This window comes from Suricata suricatta, chromosome 16, assembly GCF_006229205.1.
Source record: "Suricata suricatta isolate VVHF042 chromosome 16, meerkat_22Aug2017_6uvM2_HiC, whole genome shotgun sequence".
Classification (NCBI taxonomy): domain Eukaryota; kingdom Metazoa; phylum Chordata; class Mammalia; order Carnivora; family Herpestidae; genus Suricata; species Suricata suricatta.
Window position 1 is genome coordinate 12,557,407 of NC_043715.1, and position 23,998 is coordinate 12,581,404.

Consider the following 23,998-nt stretch of genomic DNA (forward strand, 5'->3'; position numbering starts at 1 on the left):
CTCGCTCATGAGCACAGAGGCCAATTTCCTACATAGACCATTACCCAACTAAAGCCTGTCTGTTTGCAGAAAGGTACATTAAGATTGCAAGGAGCCATTAGTTTATCAGATTGGTAAACCTTTAAAAATCTGGTAGTGACAAAAGTTGGTGAGCTCTCATTGCTGACTGGAGATCATCTCCTGGCTGGCAGTTAAAGGCACGCACACCCTGTGATCCAGTGATTCTTCTCCTGCGTGTACACTGGGGAGAATCATGTTGTGTCCATCAGGTAGGCACTTGTGCAGTGAGGCCCATGGCAGCATTTTTCACTGAAGCCAGCACAGATGTCCGGCCGCAGTAGGATGGATATATAAATGGTGGTACAGTCATTGGATGGAATATTCTACACTGGTGAGGATGAATGAACCTCAGCTGATGCATCAATGTGATGATTGTCAGAATACGCAGTACTGAGCAAGACATAAAACACTGAAGAAGGAAATTAGTATGATTTCTTTTGTATAAAGATCGAAAACAGGCAAACCTAAACCATATGGCTTAAAAGCAAGAAATTATTATAAAATAAGGATAGTGGGAAATTTTAGGGGCAAGGGATGATACTGTGAGTGGAATAGAAGTTTCTGAGGTGTGGCAACTTTTTATTTCCTGGTCTGGGTACTGGTTATACAGATGTTTCTTTCATAGTTACTTAAGTGAACCTGTTTTAATACATTAGATGTATATACATGTTGTACCCACTTTTTTTTTTATAATTCATGATGAAAAAATAAAAGTAAAATAAAGGGCATGGAGAGTCTCTGAAGAACAAGACAGGTTCGGGGTTCTGAAGGGTAAGGAAGAGCTAGGAGACATGTAGGGAATAGCAGGTGGGCTCAAGCTGGAGAAATAGAAGGGATTTGGATGGAATCTAGACAGTGAGAGTTCGGAGCCATACATCGGAAAGAGTCAAAAGAAAGTTCATCTCCACATCAGCCGAGATTTCCAGGCCGTGTTTCCCAAGCAGTCACAGGTTGTGCGTTTTCCCTGAAGCGGAATGTGCACAAGCAAGCACACATGCCTGCTGTCACTCGATGCCCTACTTTGTCCCTTGCTTTCCTCTTCACCACACACATTCTACATTACCTTTACAATTAAAAAATTTTTTTAATGTTTATTTTTGAAAGAGAGAAACACAAGAGTGTGAGCAGGCGAGGGGCAGAGAGAGAGGGAGACACAGAATCCGAGGCAGGCTCCAAGCTCTGAGCTGTCAGCACAGAGCCCAATGTGGGGCTCGAACTCACAAACCATGAGATCACGACCTGAACTGAAGTCAGACACTTAACCAACTGAGCCAGCCAGGCGCCCCTACATTAACTTTACACTTAGCAAAAAACAAAACTGCTTTCAGATTGAACAAAGCAAACAAGTGTATAACAGGCAAGTGTTCATGATTAATAAGTCCCTTTTACACGTTTGTACCAAAGGGCAGAAGGGGAGAGGACAGATCAGGAGCGTGACTGGTGCGCTGTCTCCTGCCTTCCCACGCAGGGGCTGGCCCAGCTTTAGGGATGCAGAGGCCTTGGCTCCAAAGACCTGACAGGCAGAGTCTCTGTCACAGATATCAGGGGGCCCCTGATAGCCAGGGTCATACCTCGGAGTTGGCAGGCACCACAAACTGGGAGGGCAGGCTGATGTCAGGGACCCTGCATTCAACGGAGAAGGTCACCGTATAGGGCAGGGGGTTCTCCACCTTGATGGAGGCTGATGTGCTCTGCCGGACGGGGGTCACCATCTCGATGGTTTTCATGACGCCTGAAGGGATGACCCTGAAACTCACCACGTAGTATAAAAACTCACTGGTCACCTCGTTTCGGAAGGTCACCTGGGTTCGTGGGGAAAGGGGGAGGAAGCAAGGTAGAGAGGGAAGGGGTTAGCGGAGGTCTTTGGCTGTCTCAAGGAGTTCCTTCTCTCTACTGTCATTGCCTGGGTACATGCGGCACGGGCGCCAGGCTGACACTGGCACTCCCACTCTGTCTGAGTCCCTACCAGCTGGCCTTTCTCCTTCCTTAAGGTGTCCTGCTCTGGCTCAGAAGAGGCCGGAGCAGCACTGTCTAGGCTGAAGGTAGAGGTGCCGGGGGAATGGCTAGCTGGCTCTGGAGAACAAGTAAGACCTGGAGGGGTTTGTGCTGTTGTGGGCTTCACTTCTATGCCTGTTGCTGCTGGAATAGACAATAATACTAACAGTTATAATGACGGTATCTACCATTTAATGAATGATTACTGTGTCCTGGCCACTAGAAGTACTTAGTTAACTTACACAATTTGTAAGCAACATTATTATTCCCCTCACTGTTTGTTTTTGTTTTTTAAAGCCATGGAAACTGAAGTTTAGCAAAGTTATCTTGACAAGGTCACGTGTAGAGAGAAGGGTCAGAGCCAGGATTTGCGCCAAGTTGAACTGACTCCAGAGCCCACACTTGTAACCGCAGTACATTGTCTCCCCACCTCTGCAACTGATGTCGTGAGCTGCTCACCTTTTTCTACCCTTTTCCCAGGTGACTGATGATGTTGGGCATCTCGTGTGCGTACGGATTACTCACACATGGCTTCTGTGAAGTAGAGCCTATTCGAGTCTTTTGCCCTTTTTTAATACTTTGAGCTGTTTATCTTAGGCAGTAATAGTTCTTTATGGATCTGACTTTTACTTTCTTTCTTTTTAATGTTCATTTATTTTTGAGAGAGAGAGAGAGAAAACGAATGGGGGAGGAGCAGAGAAAAAGAGAGCCACAGAGTCTGAAACAGGCTCCAAGCTCTGAGCTGTCAGCACAGAGCCCAACACGGGGCTCGAACTCACCGTGACATGGGGTTTGAACCTTGAGATCATGACCTGAGCCAAAGTTGGACACTTAGCCGACTGAGCCACCCAGGGGTCCCTGACTTTTTACTTTCAACTTCTTCCTGTATTTAGCTTTAGAGTGCTTCTGGCACCATGTCTTTTAATTGGAGTGTTTACTCTTTTACATTTAAAATAATTCTTTTTTAGGGGCACCTGGGTAGCTCAGTCGGTTAAGCCTCTGACTTCGGCTCAGGTCAGATCTCACATCCGTGGGTTCAAGCCCCGCATCAGGCTCTGTGCTGACGGCTAGCTCAGAGCCTGGAGCCTGCTTCCGGTTCTGTGTCTCCTTCTCTCTCTGCCCCTCCCCCTCTCATGCTCTGTCTTTCTCTTTATCAAAAATAAATAAAACATTAAAAAAATAATTCTTTTTAAAAAAATGTTAATTTATTTTTGAGACATTGTGAGCAGGGGAAGGGCAGAGAAGGAGAGAGGGACAGAGAACCCCAAGCAGGCTCTGTGCGGAAAGCAGCAAGCCGATACAGGGCTCAAACTCATAAACTGTGAGATCATGACCTGAGCTGAAGTCAGTTGCTCAACCGAGCCACCCAGGCACCCTAAAATAATTATTGCTATGTTTGGGGTGAGGTCTGCCTTCTTGCTGGTTATATTCCATTTGTCTAATTTATTTATTTGTTTTGTTTCTTTGTTGCTCCTTTCCTGCCTCCTTTTGACTCAACATGCAATCTTTTGGAATGTATTTCATTTCCTCTACTGGATTCTTAGCTATATTTTTTAATAATAGATTTTTAGTGGTTGCTCTGCAGTTGACAACATGAGCTTTTAACTTGTCAAATTTATTTTGAGTCAATATTTTATCACTTCCCACTTCATAACTGACCCTTCATGCTTCTTACTCACACTTCCAATTTGGCAAATGCACTAACCTTACTAAAGTATAATTGTATTGACCTAACCACTCCATCTTTTGTGCTTTTGTTGTCTTATCTTTTACTTCTACACACATATGAACACCCACTTTACAGTGTTATCATATTTGCTATAAGCTGTCAGTTGTCATTTTTAGAAAGTTCTAAGAAGCAGCAGCATATGTGTGTGTGTGTGTGTATGCACTTATTTACCACTTCTAGATTTGTAGTGCTCTATTTCCTTCCATTAGACCCAAATTTCTAGCTTGTACAATTTCTAGCTGGAATTATTTCTCCTCAGACCAAAGAATACCTATTAGTGTGTTTTTCTCTAAAGCAAGTCTGCTGGGAATGAATTCTCTCAAGTTCTTTTCTCCAAAAATATCTCTCCATTTTAAAGAATGTTTTCAGTGAATAAAGAATTCTAGGTTGATAGAATTCAGCATTTTTCAGATGGCTTCCATTATAACTGAAGAGAAGTCAGAGGTCATTTGTATTGTTGTATCCTGTTAGATCTTTTGTATCTGGTTGTTTTAAGCTTTTCTTTCTCTTTGGTTTTCAGCAGTTTTACTCTGATGGACACAGACATGGTTGTCTTGTATACCATGGTCTTTTCTCCTGCTTGAGGTTTGCCAAGTTTCTTGGATTTGTAAATCCTTTTTTTTTTTAATCAAATCAGGAGAATTTCAGCCATTTCATTTTCAAATCGTTTTCTGCTCCATTCTCACCTCCTTTCTGGGACTCATATTACTCATGAACTAGAAAAGTTTATATTTTATCATAGGTTCCTGAAGCCCTTGTTATTTTTATTCAATCTTTTTTTTTCTCTTTGCTATTCAGATTAGAAATGTTCTAGCAGCACCTGGGTGGCTCAGTCAGTTGGGCGTCCGGCTTTGGCTCAGGTCATGATCTCATGGTTTGTGGGTTCGAGCCCCGCGTCGGGCTCTGTGCTGACAGGTAGCTCAGAGCCTGGAGCCTGTCCTCAGATACTGTGTCTCCCTCTCTCTCTGACCTTCCTCTGCTCATGCTCTCTCTCTCTCAAATAAATAAAGACAGTAAAAAAAAAAAGAAAGAAAGAAACGTTCTATTGATTGGTTTCAAGTTCACTGAATCTTCACATCTCCAATCTGCTCTTACGCAGATACAAAATTTTCATTTCAGTTTATTCTAGCTATCCATTTGGTTTTTTAAAAACCATAGTTTCCATTTCTCTGTTGAGATTTCTTATCTGTCTGTATTTAATTATTTAAAATATTTCTTTTAGTTCTGAACATGTTTATAACAGCTGCTTTGAAGTCTTTGTCTGCTAAATCCAATATCTGGCCCATTTTGGAGTCCATTTTCATGGCCTGCATTTTTCTTGACTATGGGTCACATTCCCCTGCTTCCTTACGAGTCTAGTAATTTTTGTTTGTATACTGGACATTGTTGATGATCATTGTAGAGATTCTAGATATCTTCCATGTAAGAGTGTTGATTCTATTCTAGGAGTCAGTTCAATCACTGACTTATCACCCTAAGCTTGTGTAGGTTTGGCTTTATGCTTTGTCTACAGAAAGCTCAAGGTGTTTTTCAAGTCCTTCCAACTTGGTGGGACTCAGTCTCCAAATTTTGTCCTTCCTAGAGATCTTGTCAGTGTTTAGTTTTAGGCTCCTTAAGGGCTTATCCTAAGGTCATGGTACTTTCTTTGAGCCTTTCTGGTATTTCAATAGGGTTACTAGGATGTTAATGAGACGTTAATGCAATCTCTCCACCCTAGCTAAGGCAAACATCCAGTGTTCCCCAGGACTGATCAATGTATCTTTGCTCCTTTATCAACCACTTTTAGAAGCTGCTCACTGATAAATCTCGAGGAGTCTCATTTTGTGCGTGTGCAGTACCACTCTTCACCAAAGCCCATGAAGGGAACTCTCACAGAGTTTTGTCTCCTTTCCCCTGACATCCTGCCACTCCGTGCATTGTCCCTCTCCTACCCTACAGAGACCAGCTATTTCCACTGCACCAAGTTCTGATTTTTGCATTGTCAGTTCACGGGGGCGGTTGTACTTTGCTTAGTTTAGACTTTAGCTCACTGCACTGCAGTCAGGAAATTGTCCCTCGGCAGAGAGCCAGGAGAATTATGGAGATTCATCTCATTAGCTTTCCTTCTCTTTGATAGATTGCAGTATTGTGCTGCTGCTGTCCAGTGCCTAAGAAGGGTTGTCTCAGATATTTTGTTCAGTTTTATGGTTATGGTGGAAGTAATAGTTGCATCATCAGAAGCAGAAGTGCTTTTTTTTTAAATTTCTGTGTTGTTACTTTTCTTACTTATTATTGTAAAGAGATTTTGTGATCTGAGTTCCCTGTCATTTTTACTTAACACTTTAAAACATATATTTACTTATATTTTTCTGTTTACAGCTACAGTTTATGGCTATTTCTATTTGTTCCCTGCCTTTCTTGATGAACAAACAAATATCTTTCATTTCCCATTTGCTTCCCACTAAAGGAGAAAAAAATTTCTGTGCCTTATTTTGTTTCTCCTCTTGCTATTTCCTATATTGAGGACATATAAAATATTCATTTCAGATTGCTTTTCTTTTTAAAAAATTTTTTTAAAAAACCTTTTATTTATTTTTGAGACAGAGAGAGACAGAGTACGAGGAGGGAGGGGCAGAGGGAGAAGGAAACAGAATCGGGAGCAGGCTCCAGGCTGAGTTGTCAGCACAGAGACTGATGCAGTGCTCGAACCCAAGAATGTGAGATCATGACTTGAGCCAGAGTCAGAGTCCTAACCGACTGAGCCACCCAGGCACTCCTCAGATTGCTTTTCAACAATTATTTGAAATTACCTATCAATTGAATTTTGATTCTTTGTTCATTGTATCCAAATGTTTTCTTCTTGAATTCATTTACTTATTTTTAGAATTTTGCTAATTAAAAAACTTTTTATTTTGTAGTGCTTCTTTCAAACAGGAACTCTATACATGGGTAGGTTATTTTGAGTCCTTGCATGTTTAAAAATGTCTTTATTTGGCCCTCATACCAGTTTTGTTTGGAAAAGGTTCTAGATTGAAAATACTCTATCATATGAATAGTGTTCTCCATTGCTTCTTGTATTCAGCGTTGCCATAAGAAACTTGATTATTTCCTTTCACTTTCTCCAGAATCATTTAGGAATTTCTTTTTTTATCCCAGTATTCTAGTTTTGTCCTCACATATTTAGATGTGAGTCTTTTTTTCATTCACCATATTTGGCAAGTTGGTGGGTCCCTTCAATTAGAAAACTCAGTCTTTCTCAAACAGCCCTAGAAGTTTTTCTTTAATTATTTTGAAGAGTATTTTCTTCCTTCAATTATCTTGGTTTTCTGTTTCAAGACCTCTTATTAGATGGATATTAGAATTCTTGACTGATATTTTCTGTCATATTTCCTTTCATTCTTTTTCTGAAACAGCATTATTGAGATGCAATTCACATACCATATGATTCACCCAGTTAGTTTAGTGGTTTTAGTACATTCACAAAGTGGCAAAAGTATCACCACAATCAATTTTAGAACATTTTCATCACCCCAAAAAGAAACCCTATGTCCATTACACCAATCACTCCCCATTTCCTCCTAACCCATCTCCTCTAGCCCTAGGCACCACTAGTTTACTTTCTCTGGACATTTCATATAAATGAAATCATACAATATGTGGCCATCTGTGGCTGGCTTTGTTCAGCTAGCATAATGCTTTCAAGGTTCATTGATAAGTTGCATATATTAGTACTTCATTTCTATTTCTTTTTATTGACAAATAATATTCCATTATATTTATCCATTTTGGTTGATGGGCATTTGGTTTGTTTCCATTTTTTTTGGTTCTTATGAATAATGCCAAATGTTCTTATGAATAATTATCAACATTTATGTACAGGTTCTTATGTGGACATATGTTTTCATTTATCCTGGGTACATGCCTAGGAGTGAAATTGCTGAGTCATATGGTAACTCCGTGTTTAACCATTTAAGGAATGCCAGACTATTTTTCACAGCAACTGCACTGTTTACATTCCCACCAGCAATGTATGAGGAATCCAACTTCTCCACAACCTCTCCAGCACTTATTATTTCCTTCCATTCTTGCCATTTCTGGGTGGTTGTATGCTGAAGTCTGTGATTTTACCTAGCTTTATCTTTAAAAAAATTTTTTTTAACATTTTTTTATTTTTGAGAGACAGAAAGACAGAGTGTGAGCAAGGAGGGGCAGAGAGAGACAGAGACACAGAATCCAAAGCAGGCTCCAGGCTCTGAGCTGTCAGCACAGAGCCCAATGCGGGGCTCAAACTCCTGAACAGCGAGATCACGACCTGAGCTGAAGTCAGCCACTTAACCAACTGAGCCACCCAGATGCCTCCCACCCCCAGCTCTATCTTTTAACTTACTAGTAATCTCTTCCTGAGTTCATTAGAATAATCAGCTTTCCTCCATGGTTTGCTATTACAAATACTCAATTTAAAAAATTTTAGAGTCTCTGATTGTCTTCCACAATAGACGGTTCTTATTTCATGGGTATGATTCTCTTCCTTTATTCCTTTCAGGCTATAATATCCACTAAAAGTCTTCTGTTTGCTTTAATAGCTCTTTTATCTTAGGGGTTCCTCTTTGTTGAACTGGTGTTTGTTTCTATTTATGGTGGCTTTATTTTTTCTTCAGATGTTTCATGATACTTTGATTTTAAGGTTCTCTGTTCGCCTGTGAATGTGATCTGAATCATCTCTCGGTGATTGTAGGAGAGATGACACCCTACTGTGTGGGTTGTGCCAAATATTTCTTCTGAAGGCAGGAGATGAGTTCCTAGGTTCTTTCTTTCACTTTAAAATTTTTCTCTAGCTGATTCTCCCCTTCATCGTAGCTTCTAATACTATCTGTAAATGAGTAGTTTCCATATATTATCTTCAGCCCTAATCTTTCTTGTGAGCTACTGATCTATATGTGCTCCTTTCCTTCAAAGCATGTATCTCATTTTGTAATTATACATTCATAGTACTGTTATTTGGTTAATGCCCTTCTCCTTTCAGTGGACAGTGCATTCCATGAAAACAGAGAACACACCTATATTTGATTATTGCTGTGCTGCCAGCACTTAGTTTAGACTGTGGTATATCTGCTTATAGGTACTTGCTGAACTAATGAATGGATTAGGAGAAACAGCTCATGTGTGAAAGACCCTGTGGTGTCTTGGAGTAGATGGCTCTGAGTTGAATCCTGGCCCCGACATTACTAGCTGTGTGTACTGAGTGTTCAATACAATGCTGGCCACTATAAGTACTCAGGAAAAGGGATCTTGTCTTATTAGTGTGGTCCTGTGTTTGCTGGCCCAATGTTACTTGCTTAACCATTTTCATGATTCTGTTGCCTTGAAGGGTAGGCTTGGGTCTACATGATGGACGGATGGCCCTGCCATCTGGCTCCATCAGGCTGGGAATCCTGAAAGCCTTTGTCAGGTCTCTGATGAGCCCAACAGGAGAAGGACGGGCTGGCTGTGGGAGGACATCTTCACTCCCTAACACCAGGATCATTAACCTTGGGTCAAACCTCCAGGATTCCAGGGAAATGCCTTTAACATGTGGGTACCTTTGCACTATAGAGTCCCTCCTTGTGGGAAAAGAAGTTCAGCTTGTAGTCTTTCTTGGAGCCAGACAGTACATCAATATAATCAAGGCCTTTTAAGGTGACGCTTAGGTCTGGCTTTTCTGGTTTCACCATTTCCACAATGACCCGGAATCTGAGGGAGCACAGGAACACAGGAAGAGAGGATAGGGAAAATAAAACCGTTTGCCCAAGGGAAAGAAGGAAAGGTGCTATCTCTACTGTTGATTTTATGATAAGCATGTGGTCCACAGTTCTGGTCCTCTCTGTCTCTAACAATAACAATACCTACCATTTATTGACACCTGTGATGTGCCGGGTACTGAGTCAGTGCTCCACATGTGTTAAAGGTATTTAACCCTCACAGGGTCTGTAGGAGACACATATAATTATCACCTCCATTTTACTGATGAGGAAATGGAGGTAAGAGAAGGAGACATGCTCAGGTCACATGACTAGATTATTGGAACAACTAGGATTCAACTTAGGCCTGAGCCTTTATCCACTCTGCTAACGGATGTATTCTACTCTACTCCCACTGCAAGTAAAGAACCAAGGGATATCCGTCTCTGACCAGTGGCTTAGGTGACAAGACAGAGCACTCAATAATAACCATCATGATTATCGTTTTGATAATAATAACAACAGCTCAGTAATGTTATTGAGGGCTTCTTTTATGTCAGGCACTGTTCTAAGAGACTTAAGTAATTAGCTATTCATACAGCATGGGCTGTCTGGAAGCTTAGAGTTCAAAGCTTGGCCACATCAGGGAACTCTGTCTCTGATCTCTTTATAGGCCCAACTGCAGGGAAGGGCCAGGCTAGACAGTAGAAGTCCTCCACCCATCTCCTCCGCCCCGACCCCTTGCCCACTGTCTCACCTCTGGGGCTTGTTAAGCCAGTTGGTGACTGGCAGGAGTTCAACATAGGGCGTCTTACATGGTACTTCACGGTTGATATTGGCCACGGCTTTGGGAAGCTCAGAAGTCCCATTCAGCATATACAACCAGCCAGTCCCATCTGGGAGGGGGAAGAAGAGGGTACCCTAAGGAGAAGAAGAAATGTGGTCAAAACGACACAGAAGGTCCTTTATTAGGTACGTCTTAAGTGTGGTAGCAACACGGGATTAATAGTGACGCAGGATTAATAGAGGCCCTTGAGTCAGCATAACTCTTGGAAAGCAGTTTGATAGTATGCTTTGAGTCATAAAAATGTTCATAAGTATTTGAACCAGGAACTCCATCCCAGGAAACTTAAGAGTCTCATGCTGCACTGATTTTGCTAGCTGGGTGACTTTACCCTAGCAAACTTTAAAATCCCTTTAGAGGAAAAAGCTACACACACACACACACACACACACACACACACACACACACACGTTAGAACCATTTATATTGATGAAAATTTGGTAGTATATTCAACAACTGAGGAATACTACATAAATTATGGAGCTCTCATTCAGTGAAGTATTAGGCAATCATTAAACATGATTATATCACAAAGACTAGTTAAACAGAAAAATGTTCACGATCTAGTGTAAAGTAAAAGTAAAATGAATGCAAAATTGGGTGTGCTCTAATGGCAACTATGACTGTGTCTGAATAAGGATTGGTAGTGAAGATAGAAGAAAACAGTTCTTGGGGTGCCTGGCTGGATTGGCCGGTAGAGCATGTGGCTCTTGACTGTGGGGTTGTGAGTTCTCTACCTTGGGTGTAGAGATTACTTAAAAAGAAAATAAAGCTTTGGGGCACCTGAGCAGCTCAGTTGGTTAAGTGTTTGACTTTATAGACTGTGGCTCAGGTCATGCTCTCATGGTTCATGAGTTTGAGCCCCATGTCAGGTCTTCACGCTGACAGGGTGGAACCTGAGTGCAATTCCCCCCCGCCCCTCCCACCCCTCTCTCAAAATAAATAAACTTAAAAAAACAAAGCTTAGAAGAATACAATTCTATTTTTTAAGGGTAGAAGATTGCGGCTTCTTTCTTTTAAAAAATTTTTATTACAGTTGTGATGATGTTATTTGTACAAATAAGCTAAATATTAATTGCTTGATGCTTAGTCCAGGGCTCTGTTCAGAACTGAGCCCCTTGTTCCAAGAAAATCCCCCGTACATGAAAACATACAGGCAACAAGAGAAGCTTTGGACTCAATAATCTGCATGATTCCCCATTGTTCCCACACGATCCGTGGGGTTCTCCTTACCCCTCTTGCGTGACTCCTCCCTCCAACCACACAGGAAAGTCAACAGGGGTGGGGGGAGCCTCAGCCTACCTGATGTTTGCGGTTCTCCAAGTTCATGGTGCGGGGTCTGTAGGTAATCTCATAGGGCTTGTTTTGCTGATGGGGCTCCAGGGTGATGAACTCCGGCCCCTCCCAGTGCTCGCCCTCAAAGATGGGGTGCAGATGCCAGGTCTGGTTGGTGCGGTTTGAAAGCAGGATGGTCTGTGTATGCTTGGAGCGTACCTGGCAGGTGAAATTCACCACCTGGAAGAAAACAGACATTTGAAGCAGGCAGTAAAATTTACAAATGAGGAATTCTAGGAAAAGTTCAGGCTGGACATACATATTTGGGAGTTGTCAGTATAGCAGTGTTTTTTTTTTTTTTAAGGCCAAGAAACTAGATGAGATTGTCAAGAAGTTAAGTGTTTTTAGGAAAAAGAAGAAATTTAAGAACTAATTCCTGACTGGCACACTCCAGTGTTAAGAAAAATCAGAAGAGGAGATAAGGAGGAGCATCTAATAAAGTAGGAGGAAACCCAGGAGAGGGTGGCATCCTAGGAGCCATGTGAAGGAAGTGTTTGAAGCGTCTTCCTTCAAGGGACTTGTTCAAGGCGTCAAATACTAACAATGGCTCAATGGTTGAGAACTGGTCACTGAATTTAGCAGTGTGGACAGTGTGGCACTGTTGGTAAACAAGAGTCAAATAGACCAGTGGACAAAAACAGCATTCAGCAATTGATACCCGCACATATATGATCAAATGATTTTTGACCTACGTGCAGAGAGGCATTTCAGTGGAGAAAGGGTAATCTTTTCAACAAATGGCGCTAGGACAATGGAATATCCACATACAAAAAGTAAAATCAAAGGAATTTTGATTGTATCTTACGCTACATACGAAAATTAACTCTAAATAGACTGAAGATCTAAATGTAAAATTTGTGCCCTGAATATATGAAGAGCTCTCAAAAACTCAGTAATAAGAAAACAAACATGTCAATTAAATGTGGACAGAGAATTTGAACAGGTACTTCAACAAAGATGATATATGGATGGCAAACAAATACCTGGAAAGATTCTCAACATCATTAGTCATTAGGGAACTACAAATTAAAAGCCATGATGAGATACACTTCATGTCTATTAGAATGGCGAAAATGATAACAACTGGTGGTATCAAGTGTTGGCAAAATGGGATGCAAGTGGAAATATCAGACATTGTTGGTATAAACACAACCACTTTGGAAATGAGGTAAGTAGGTTCTTAAAAAAGTAAATATATACCTGCTGTATGACCCAGCCATCTGGGTATTTACCCAAGAAAATGAAAGCATATGGTCTTGCCAAGACTTGTACCTACATGTTTATAGCACACTGGGTAATTCCATTTACATAAGATTCTTGAAATAACAAAATTATAGAGATGGATATTAGGTGTTATTTTTACCATAAGTGATTTTTACCATAAGTGATTTTTACTGTAAGTGGAACAGAGTCCACTGTTGGGTTTCTAGGGACATGGCTAGCAGAGGGTTAACTCAAGCCCACCCCACCCCATCCCTGACCTTTTATTTTTTAATGAGAGAGAAGGGAAAAGTGTTTACCCTTTATTTACAGAGCTTGCAAACAGATTTTGATCTAGCAAAGATGTCATGGCCACCTTCCTTGAAGAATGTGATGCTTGAGTTGAGAGCTGAAGAATGAATAGAAATTAACTAAATGAAGAGGGGAAATGAATATTGCGGCAGTGGGGGAACAGAATATGCAAAGGTCCTGTAGTGGGAGGGAGCAGGTCTGAATGTTTGATGATGGCACCGAGGACCATCTGAACAGAGTCACTTATTTCTAGAAGGCCCAGCTGCATTCAGTTGTGGACCCTGCTGGGCCCACTCTGGCCTCTGGCCCTTCTGCGGGCAGCAGCTACTGACCTCTCTTACCGAGGGTGGTCCCACGCAGACTCCAGACAGGGTTAGGTTCAGAGGACTGCCTCCGTGGATGAAGCAGGGCAAGTTTTTATAGAGACTCTCCTTGCCCACCTCAGTGGGATGGTAGGTCACTTCAAAAGAAACCTCCATGCCTGCAGTGATATAACCTTCTTCTGGGCTGATGGAGAAATGGGGCTCGAATTTTTTGACATCCCATTTAAACCTTTTCCAAGACAAAAGGAGACAAGAAAGACAGTTTACTAATATCCTGGGGGGTGTGCTTAATGCTGCTGAGATCAAGAGACTGCCTGGGCTTGTAGCTGAGGTTCATCCCTTTGAATGCTTCCTGGGATGAGGGGGGAGGAGACAACGGGCACAGCAAAGGCAGGTGGGATCAAGGGCTGGGTCACTCCTGGGTAAGATAGCTTGGCTGCCTCTCAGATCTGAGCAGGGTGGGAAGTGGCCATGTCTTATCTTACATTCCGCAAGTGACTCGTCGGGGAACATGCACTTGAACACACCAACACACGTGTATCCAAGATCACACAGCTAGGAAGGGCCTGGGCTAGCACTGGAATCCTCCCAAGGCGGTGGCTATAAGCCCTCCTTACAGTGCCTCTCAGGTTAGAAACAGGAGGGCGGAGGGGATGCCTTCATATGAGAGATGCACCTGCTCTCGGTGGCACTCTTAGTTATCCCTCTGTGGACCATCCCTCTGTGCTTCCAGCACCGGGCCGCCACACTGTACCTGCAGGGCACTGTCGACACTGAGGCCTGGGTCAGTAGTGACTGGGCCAGGCACCTGCTACTCAGAGGGAAGAGCCTGGAGAGGAGAGCAGTCAGAGGTATATTCGTGTTCCAATCCTGTCTTTCTCACCTCTTGGCCACGTGACCTCAGGTAAATCACCTGACCTCCTTGAGCCTCACCTTCATCTGTGAAATTAGGACAATATATGACCAGCTCACAGGGGTCTGGGATAATTAAATGGGAGCTTGTACATAAGAATGCTTAGCACTGCACTTGCGCAGTGGAAGTTCTTGCTCAATGCACGAGTTTGGAAAAGTAGTCTCAGTTGTCTTATCTGTAAAATGGATCAATCATAGAATTGTTTTGGTATTAAGCAAGAGGAGTCATGTAAAGGGCATATAACATGCACCAGGCAAATGTTCTCTATTGCATGAACTTTTGTAATCCCGGCAGCCGCAGTCACCTTAGCAGGGGCCACGTCCCATCCTGAGGGAAGGGAGGGGTTGTGAAAGGGAGGGGAAATAAATAAAAAGCAGCCACACTTGTAAAACAAATATCCAGTCTGAATCCAGAGCAAATCCAGAGTCAAGAGAGCTGTGCTTGGCCTTGGGCGGGGACGCTACTCTCCTACCTTGCACCCACGTCACCAGTGTTCAGCATAAGGATGCGACGCGTGGCTTGTGTCTGATACACAACTGGCCCGAAGGGGACATGCTCCTGGTCCAGGGAGATCTCCAGGGCCTGGCAGCAGCCGCTAAGGAGAAAGAGGGGACGCAGGAGCCCCATGCATTCCATGAACACCTCCTCGGAGAAGGGAGGGATGCGTTTCTTCGGGGCAAAGATGACTTCCAGCTTACAGGACTCTTTGGGCTTCAGGGTGATGTTGTAGACTGGTATTAAGGTGATGACCTGGGCAAAACAACAATGAAGCTCAGCAGCTGAGGGCAGGGGGCATCTGAGGCTTCCATTCCTGGGTCTTGCTGTTAGGACTGCAATAGCCCAAGGGCCAAATCCCACTCTACTCTCTCCTACTGGCTGTATCATCTCTGGTACGTTACTTAAATTTTCTGTGACTTATTCTATGGTGAAGATTCAGATCAGCTATATAGATGTGTGGCACATAATAGGTATTCAATAAATGTTAATTCTCTCTCTAGCTCCTTGCAACTGACCCCTACTTTCTGGTGCAGGAAATAGTAAGATAAGAGGAAATAGAAAATAGTGCTCCCGTGTTTTTCCAAGGAGTGCTCCCTGGGCTCCCTGAACCACACTTCCCAGTGTGCCGCTTAAAATGCAGATTCCTGGGTTCTGCCCCATTCCAACTGGATTTTGGGAGAGCTGGAGCTCATATCTTCAAAAGTGCCTTGTGTGACCCATGTCTTCTAAAGCTTGAGAACTAAACTCCTGTTTAAATTTATATAGTTCTTTCCCGCCCCCTCCCTGCCACCGCTGTGCTTTTGTACTGGTCAAAATCAACCCAAATCAGCTTTCAGAAGCCAAAGCTCCTTCTGTGCTCAAGCTCCCTGGGGTACAGGGTGCTGTGTGGTCACCAGCAGGGGGACTGTGGTAGCAGACGGTGGACCGGAAACCAGGCAGGAGCAGCCATCTCAGTGAGTTCTCCAAGAGGCAAAGGCGGCTCAGCCCAACGGTCAGGAGCCCTGACCCGGCAGCACGGAGGATTGTGATTTGGATGAATGAGGAAGTGGAAGCAAGTCTGCCCTCTGTCTTTGGCCGGCAGCATGGGCCCTGGGACAAGGTGCCTGCGCCTCTCTTGCTCTGGCTAGCTTTCCCAGCCTGTCTCTCTGTATGTGGCAATCCCTAGATGGTCCATGGCGCCCATGCTGCCTTGAATCATACTTTGCTTTCTAAAAGCACAGACCCCTTCAAGCACATGTACCTCTGCCTGGGAGCACACCTCTCCCCAACTTGTCTGCCTGGACGACACCTCCATTCCATAAACCCAGTACAGACCTCCCTCCTTGGGCTGCCTTCCACAGCTCCCCGATGTCCTCTGAGAAGCCCCTCCCAATTCACACCCTGCTTCTACAGTTTTTAGGCTGTTCTGGAGTTGTTTCTGTGTCAGTGAAAGATCGTGAACTTCACCAGATCAGTCTACATCGTGTTCACCTTGCTACAGACTGAATTGTATCCCCATCCCCTACCCCTGACCACAATTCATATGTGAGTGGCATTTGACGGTGAGGCCTTTGGGGGTAATTAGGTGTAGATGAGGTCATGAGAGTGGGATCCTCACCATGGGAGTAGTGCCCTTGTAAGAAGAGATGCCAGAAGCTTGATCTCGTGGCTCTCTGCCGGGTGGGTGTACAGCAAGAAGGTGGTCGTGTGCAAGTGATTATTTCTGGGTGTGAGATGATGGTGAAATGTTTTCCTTTATGACTTTCCAACATACACTCATTAGAATCCAGAGCTACCGAATCCCATCCCTTTCTCTTTCATTCTGTTGTAGCCTTGGTGTCCTCATATGTAAAATGAGAATACTAAGAGCATTAGCCCTGGGCTGTTTTTGTGAAGATGCTTGAGGTAGCTCAGGGGAAGTTCTTAGAATGGCAAGGTGCATTCTAGGGGCCCGAGAAATGTGAACTGTTTGTGTTGCTACCACGGTCATGTTGTCCTCTGTGTCCCTGGGAAGCATGGAAAGCCACTGGGAGTCCCGGGCACCAACCTGGGGTTCCTGGAGTTCTGGAACTGAGAATAGGACTGACTGGCTAAATGTGAGTGGGGCGTGACTGTTGTTCATGACGGAAACTGTTTTTTTCACAACCTGTCCCGGCAGGACAGCTCCTAACTTCACAATTCTATTAGCTGGATCTAGGACTGAAATCTGTGGAACAAGAAAGAAAGCAGAGAGGGTGGGGTTCATCAGTTCCTGGAAAAAAACGATTATGATACATCTATCCTGGTGGGGCAGTGGTGGTTCCTATCAGTGTCCCACCTTCTTCATAAGGGATGGGCATTCATTTACCTGGTAAACATTTATGGGCACAAAATACCCATCACGCAGCTCATTACACAACTACATAATTACAACTGGGTGAAGAGACATGAAAGAAAAGCTCAGGGTACCCCGAGAGCATATTGCAGGGGCTAAGCTGGCTAAGGGTCCTGCGGAGGCCTCCCTGAGGAAGGCATGTCTACCCTGGGAGCTAAAGGAAGGGTGCTGTCTAGTCCATCTGAGTCAGGGTGGGCATGGGGTTGGAGGCTACCCCGGGGGAAGGCATAGCCTTTGGGCGAGGCCCTGAAGTCAGAGGAGCAGCCCAGGAAGGCCTGTGGCCGGAGCGAGGGGCACACGGAGAAGACAAGTTTGGAGGTGGTCAGGGACTGTGCCGGGACAAGTGGGAGGCCAGTGAAGGGTGGAGTGACCCAATCAAATGCTTGCTGCTCTGTGGCAATGGGCAGGACAGGGACAGGTGATAGCCAGGCAGACAAAATGGTGGCGGCAGAGGTGGAAGAGGAGACATCCTTCCAAGTCCTCATCTAAGGCATCGACCAAAATGTTGGCCTGGAGAGTTCAAGGTCAGGCTGGGCCTCGCCCTCAGGACAGCATGGCCGCACAACTAGCAGCAGCCACTCATGCAGTCACCACACTGTACACCCCCTGCCCCTTGACGTTCTTTATATCCAGTCCACATGTTTCCATTGTGTCTAAAAAGGTGAGAGTCTCCAACAGCAGTGCTTCTGGAGGAGAGAAAACATATTTAAGTCACCTCCGGATTTCCCCCAAAGCACCTGGCACAAAATGGGTGCAGAATGAGTGAGTGACAGAATGAACAAGTGAAAGAATCAGTGATTTCAGAAGAGACCCTGTCTCTGGCTTGGGTGCAGACACACCAGGTGGCAATGTCCTGTCACTCCTCTAGGCAGACGAGAAGGCTGCTAGAAAGACCAGCCTCCCCACCTACTCAGTTGTTGAAATGTCCCATGCATTCCTAAGCATCTTGGAAGGCCCTGAGTGTTCCAAAATCTCCTATTAAAATGTAAATATACCAGCCAAACAGACACCTTAAATGTTTACCAGACACTGGGGAGAAAGGGATTAGCAGCAGGACTTTCATTAGGAGCGCCTACTTAGAAGAAATGACCTCAATCAAATATAATCCTGGGACCTGTGCCTGGCTCAAGAATATTAATCAATGTGGCATTAAGGAAAGATGTTCCACAACTGAAACGTATGTCTGCATGTATGTCTAAAATGAATTGCTATTCAAAACAGATTCTGTCTATTAAACCTGAAAACAAAACATGCCCTAATGTGAGAGAAGGACATGCTTGGGATTGTGCATCTGACAGTCTCCAACTTTTCCAAGAAAAAGAATATTTCTCCAGGGCCTGTGATTACTTGTATCCTATGCTACAGTTAAGCTTATAACTGAATATGGTCTATGGTTCACTCGGGTCAGATTTGACAGCCCCTGGCCTCTGACAGAGCAGCTTGGGGGCAGGACAGGTGGAGAGGGGAGGAAGAGTGGGAGGGGTGCAGGTGGTTGGGAGGGCAAAAAGGGAGGTCCCAAGCCTGAGGATCTTACCTTCATTTCTGTGCCTTTCCCTTTGATTTCAATGACTTGTTGTGAGAGCCCATTGATTTCAAAGGGGATGAATTCTTGATAATTGATACTTTCTCGAGGATAAAAGGTGATTGGAATCTCTAGAGTCTTTCCTGGCTTTATCACATCGACACGGAAATTTACCTCGAGGTACGTGGTATTGGTGTATAGACAGTCTAAGCTAGAAAATCAGGAGGAAGGGGTGTGAGTTAGAAGGCCCATGTATTTCCATTTTGTCTACCAAGTAAGAGGGTCTCCAGCACCAGCCTGTGCTGGAGGTCAGAAAACATGGTTAAGACACCCAGAAAGACTGATTCTATCCTCTTGTCTCTCTGAGCGACTGATGGCTTTCCTGCCCCATTGCCCTGGAGCCATGGGAGAAGGGACCCCAGCACTGATCCGGCCCATACTCTCCTGGGCACAATCAAGTTACTTACCCCAAATCACACACTGAGCTTCAAATACAATGTCTCATGACCCTTCTTCTCACTCTATTTATCCTCTCTTTCTTGAAAATGCCGCTCATGGCTTTGTGCCCTCTTATAAGAAGGAGGTGTTTCCTAAAGCCTCTCCATTACAATACTTTCTTGTCTGGCTTCCAGATATTTAGAGAAAGAGTCCAGCTAGGCCAATAAATAGAATTTAACGTCTTCACGTAGGACTCAGATTGCATTAAATCATACAGGGAAGATTTTTAATTAGCATTTAAAACCACATGACGCTCTCGTAACTCACCATTCAGGATGATAATCATCATCACTGCAACAGTAGCAGTAGCAGCAGATAACCATAACCGAGCATTTGCTATGTTTTGGGCACTGTTCTAAGTACTCTCTCTAATTTCACCCTCCTAATAGCCCTGTAGGGGAGGAGCTACTATTCTCCCCATCCCAGGAAAGGAGAGTTTAGAACATGTGCCCCAGTCACACAGCTAGGGAAGAGCTGGGATTTGAACTTAGGCCTGTGGTATCCAATATGGTGGCCACTAGACATGTGGCAATTTAGATTCAAATTCAAATGAACTGAAATTTAAAAAATGAAAAATTCAGCTCCTCTGCCAGACCAGGCACATTTTCTGTGCTCTGCAGCCTCATGGACGTATAGGTTGCCATACTGGATAGCACAGATGTGTAAGAGTTCCTTTCTTTAGGAAAGAGCTCTGAGGAGACACAGGTCTCTGGGCCAGTCTCTGGAAATTCTGTTTCAATAGGTCTGGGAGAAGGCCCAGAAACCTGGACTGGAACATTCTACACAGGGGTGATGCATAGAGGCTGGATTTTAATAAAAAGACTTAGGCTCAGTATGTATCTGTCATTTATTGCAAAGTAATGGCCTGAGAAAGTCACTTTTTAACTCTCTAAACCTTGGTGCCCACCTTCATTACATCTGGCATTGCCCTCCTCACTTCAAGATTTTCAGCAGAGTAGCTCATGGCTACCCAAGTGTCAGTATTAGTGGTGGGGAAAGGAGACATAGGATTCATGGCCAACTGTGTTTGACTCTTCCCATAATCTTTCTTTTTTCTATTTTGGTAGGACTTCACCTATGTGGAGGCTAAAGACCCACAAGGAGCTGCAAAATCATCTGGAAGCTCTAGAAAGTCTGCTTACCTCATGGGCGTTTCTTCCTTGTTGGTGACAACCAGGATTTGTTTGTAGGGGGGCATCCCAGCTTGGTAGATGAAGCAGGTCCCGAAGTTGTAGCTGGTGAAGGAGAAATGAATGGCCGGGCTCACAGCGCAGCCCGAGATGCCGCATGTAAATGCTGGGCCGTGGCTGACCTGCAGGTGGGAATGCAGGCGGAGCGGGATGTGAGCAAAGGACTCCTCAGGTCCTCGGGTGAAGGAGGAAGACGGTCAGTGCTTTAAAAAAAATATGGATCCCAAGACTCCATCTGCAGAGATTCTGATTCATAGGTTGGAAGTTTGCTGACTGGAGAAAAGCAAAGTGGGACAGTCTGCAGTCAGACCCTGCGGTGGCCCCTGCGGCAGGGAGTCACCCTGAAGGCAGAGCGGCGTGGCAGAGACTGCTAGTAACTACCCCACATCTGCTTCCCAAGTGTTCCTCACGAACAGGACTCCTGCTGGTTTCCAGGGGACCTATGTAAACAGACTTGAGGTCCTATCCTTCCTTGACACCAAGGGTGATTTTGAGAAACAGTTCTGGTCATCGGGAGGTAAACAGAAGAAGACAGGAGGGTGTCCTATTTTGAATACAGAGGCAAAGTCTTGCTGGGAAAGTTTGTTTGTTTATTTACTTGTTTGTGTTTGCCTTTGGGCTCTTCTGTCTTATTTTCACTCTGAATGCAGACATGGGGCTACAGGTGGGATGGTCACCTTGTGACCAGGAAAGAACAAGAAGGAGACCAAAGGCCCACATGTCACAGGTGAAAGAGTGGAAAGTTGGAATATGGGTCACCTCTGAATTCTCCACTAGATGATACACATGCCTGAGGAGACATGAACTTACTGTGCTCTTCAAAACCTTTTTATAACATGAAATTTCTTAAGTTGATAATTGATTTAAAACAAAATACCCACTACTCATTCTAAACATCATTAAAATAAACATAACAGTCATTGGTACAAGATTTCCTAAATGACTTCATAAATGGAAAGACAGGAAAGCTGTTACACACAGTACAGCTATTTTTTCTTGTAAAATGATCCTAGGATTGTTGCGAGCCTTTGGTTGATTTTGAGAGTTCTAAAAAAGTTGATTTTTCTGGTTTTTGCACCAGTGTTCTCATCACTGTGGAAGAATAGTCATAGGACACAGCCATTCCTGGGGCATCACAATTCCTTGGTTTTTCACTCAATAACTTATCTTGGAAAATGTAATACATATTTCGTCTCTCTTGCTTCCTTTTCACCTCCCATCTGTCTCCCTTATTTATTTTAATGGCTGCACAGTATTCTAGTGCACGGATGGTGAACCAGGTCCCTCAACTGTGGATGACGCCTTTATACTAGAGACTGTGGGACTGCCTCCACCACAACCACTCTCCAGGAGCTTCTGGCAGGGTGGAGAAGACAAGAAACACACAGGAGAATTAATCTTTCAAGACAGTACTGTGAGTGCTTTCCGTGTCAGGCAATGTTAAATGGTCTCACCTTGATTCTGAGTTCCAGGCCCTTCAGGACACACTTCTTAAATGGCTGGAAAGACAAGGTGGCATGCACACTCTGCCCCATATCCACACTGCCATCACTGGGTGAGAAGTCCAAGTACTGCAGCAGGGCTTTGGGGCCGGACAGCTCTGCCTGGAAGCTGAAGCTGAACTTCCCAGTGTTGATAAAGCTGAATTCACACTGAACACATTCATTCAACTCCACCTGGGAGACAGGACAGAGTAGTATATGAATGAATGCAAGCCATGGTTCCCTTCTCTCGGGTCAGGATACATAACAGGTTGGGGAAAAATATGCTTTGGGAAATAGGAATGGCAGATGATGTTAGTGAGTTGAGTGTCATTAGCTTGATGTAGGCAGGTATTCCAGCAAGGGCTATGAGGTGCTGGTGGCCTCTCATACCTGAAGAGTAAGATGGCAACTTAATTCTAAGACCTCCCTTGGTAACCAAACATCCTTCCTGTATGTTTAATACAAGCATTCTTTCCTTCCCTACCCTCTCTCTACCTTCTGAAAAATGAAACAAGAATTGTTTTCACATTAAAACTACACATATTCTGAGGATGGAGCGCTCCTGGCATGTTTCTGTTCTCCTGGTCTCTCTGGCATTTGAAACAGAGAGATTCAGCTAACATTCACTTGTACTGCCTTTCCCAGCTAGCGTGGACACACACACACAGAAAGAGAGAGAGAGAGAGAGAGAGAGAGAGAGAGAGAGAGAGAGAGAGATTGATCAGCACTCTCTCACACTCTTACCTCATAGAAATTGATAATGGTAGTCTGGTTAGGAGTCAGAAGAGTGACCAAACCAGTCCTGTCCTTGCACTTGACCTCTGCATTCATAGTGTAGCCCTCAGCCTTGACATTTAAGGTCAGAGGGTGGGCTTTCTTTTTCACATTGCAGATCAAATTAAAGTTAACATCTCCTTCCTGCTTTGGTGTGAAGAAAATATCAATTGGGAACCTGGTTGGGGAAGAAGACAGCAGATTAGCTGACTAGGCCAACCTGCTGAAACCTGAGAAAGAATATGAACCCGGTGGATTGGCACATATAACTATAAAGAAAGAGTATCACTACCTCAAATTATGGTGAGTATTGAAGATCTGCCAGACAAGGTGGGACATTGCTTTAGGAATTCACAAATACAGTAGATAGCAAGGAAAAGAATATTAAGCATGAGAGAAAATGTTGAGAACAAGGGCTTAAAATTCTCAGGGCTCTACAATTCATCAGGGAAATGAATAATGAGAAATAGCAGGACAGAGATAGGATTGTTCATATTAACCTTGGCATGGGGCACTGTGAGGGAACCTTATCCTCCTGGCAGGCCTGGAACCCCTGCTGCCTTGGGAGGGTATAGTCCTGGGGGACCTTTTCTTTACCTGGACAGTGGTGGGATCCAGCCTTCCATGGGACATATGACCAGGCTGTTGCTGAAACCTTCAGAATATCGGGAGTTGTCCTGGAAGGCAAAATGGAACCCCTGCTCCTCCTTGTTGATGAAGTGCACGGTCTCCCTGGCTTCTCTGCCTGAGGAGGAAACACCAGCCCTCCGTGAAGACCTCAAGCCTGCTCCCAAGGTACCTGGGCAGATACTGCTCCCCAGGCAAGAGAAACCTCCTTATAAGGCATTCTTCATTTTCTTTTCTCTCTTCTCCCAAGCTCTTTAGTCTTTGACCACCTCTCTTTCTTCCTTCTGCTCTACAAGTGACCTTCTTCCCTGGGGGGATCCCACCTTTTCTTTTTGGAACTTTACTCCATCAATTGTCTGCTCCTGCCAGGTGGCATCTCTGCCTTGGTCTCAGCTGTCTTAGGTGATTCTAATGATACTGTTTTCTCGCCTTGTTCCTTTGGACCCAGTGCCTTCCTACTTGTGTTAATGAGGGCTTCAGCCTCCCTAGTAGGCCTCTTAACTTTGTATCTTTGTAAATAGTGCCTGCATTGAATTCCTAAATCAGAGCTCAGGAATGTCATGAGAGTCCCGACAGGGTCCTTAATACATCTTTTGTCATTAGTTTTGCCTTTTCTGACTTTTCTTGACTATTGTACAGCAATTG

The 23,998-nt window shown here is 44.1% G+C and overlaps 1 protein-coding gene across 1 annotated transcript in view; it reads right to left on the reverse strand.

Moving 5' to 3' along the window:
* The window catches only part of HYDIN (HYDIN axonemal central pair apparatus protein), a 417,349-nt gene that overhangs the window by 8,778 nt on the left and 384,573 nt on the right, over positions 1-23,998 (reverse strand). Inside the window, exons 74-85 of the mRNA XM_029925166.1 lie at positions 23,324-23,471; positions 22,697-22,904; positions 21,923-22,144; positions 20,421-20,590; positions 18,793-18,991; positions 16,932-17,090; positions 14,880-15,157; positions 13,504-13,723; positions 11,627-11,839; positions 10,238-10,401; positions 9,343-9,493; positions 1,632-1,862 (exon numbers count right to left, since the gene is read on the reverse strand). Of these exons, the coding sequence (XP_029781026.1) occupies positions 1,632-1,862; positions 9,343-9,493; positions 10,238-10,401; positions 11,627-11,839; positions 13,504-13,723; positions 14,880-15,157; positions 16,932-17,090; positions 18,793-18,991; positions 20,421-20,590; positions 21,923-22,144; positions 22,697-22,904; positions 23,324-23,471 (2,363 nt within the window). The remainder of the gene's footprint in view (positions 1-1,631; positions 1,863-9,342; positions 9,494-10,237; positions 10,402-11,626; positions 11,840-13,503; positions 13,724-14,879; positions 15,158-16,931; positions 17,091-18,792; positions 18,992-20,420; positions 20,591-21,922; positions 22,145-22,696; positions 22,905-23,323; positions 23,472-23,998) is intronic.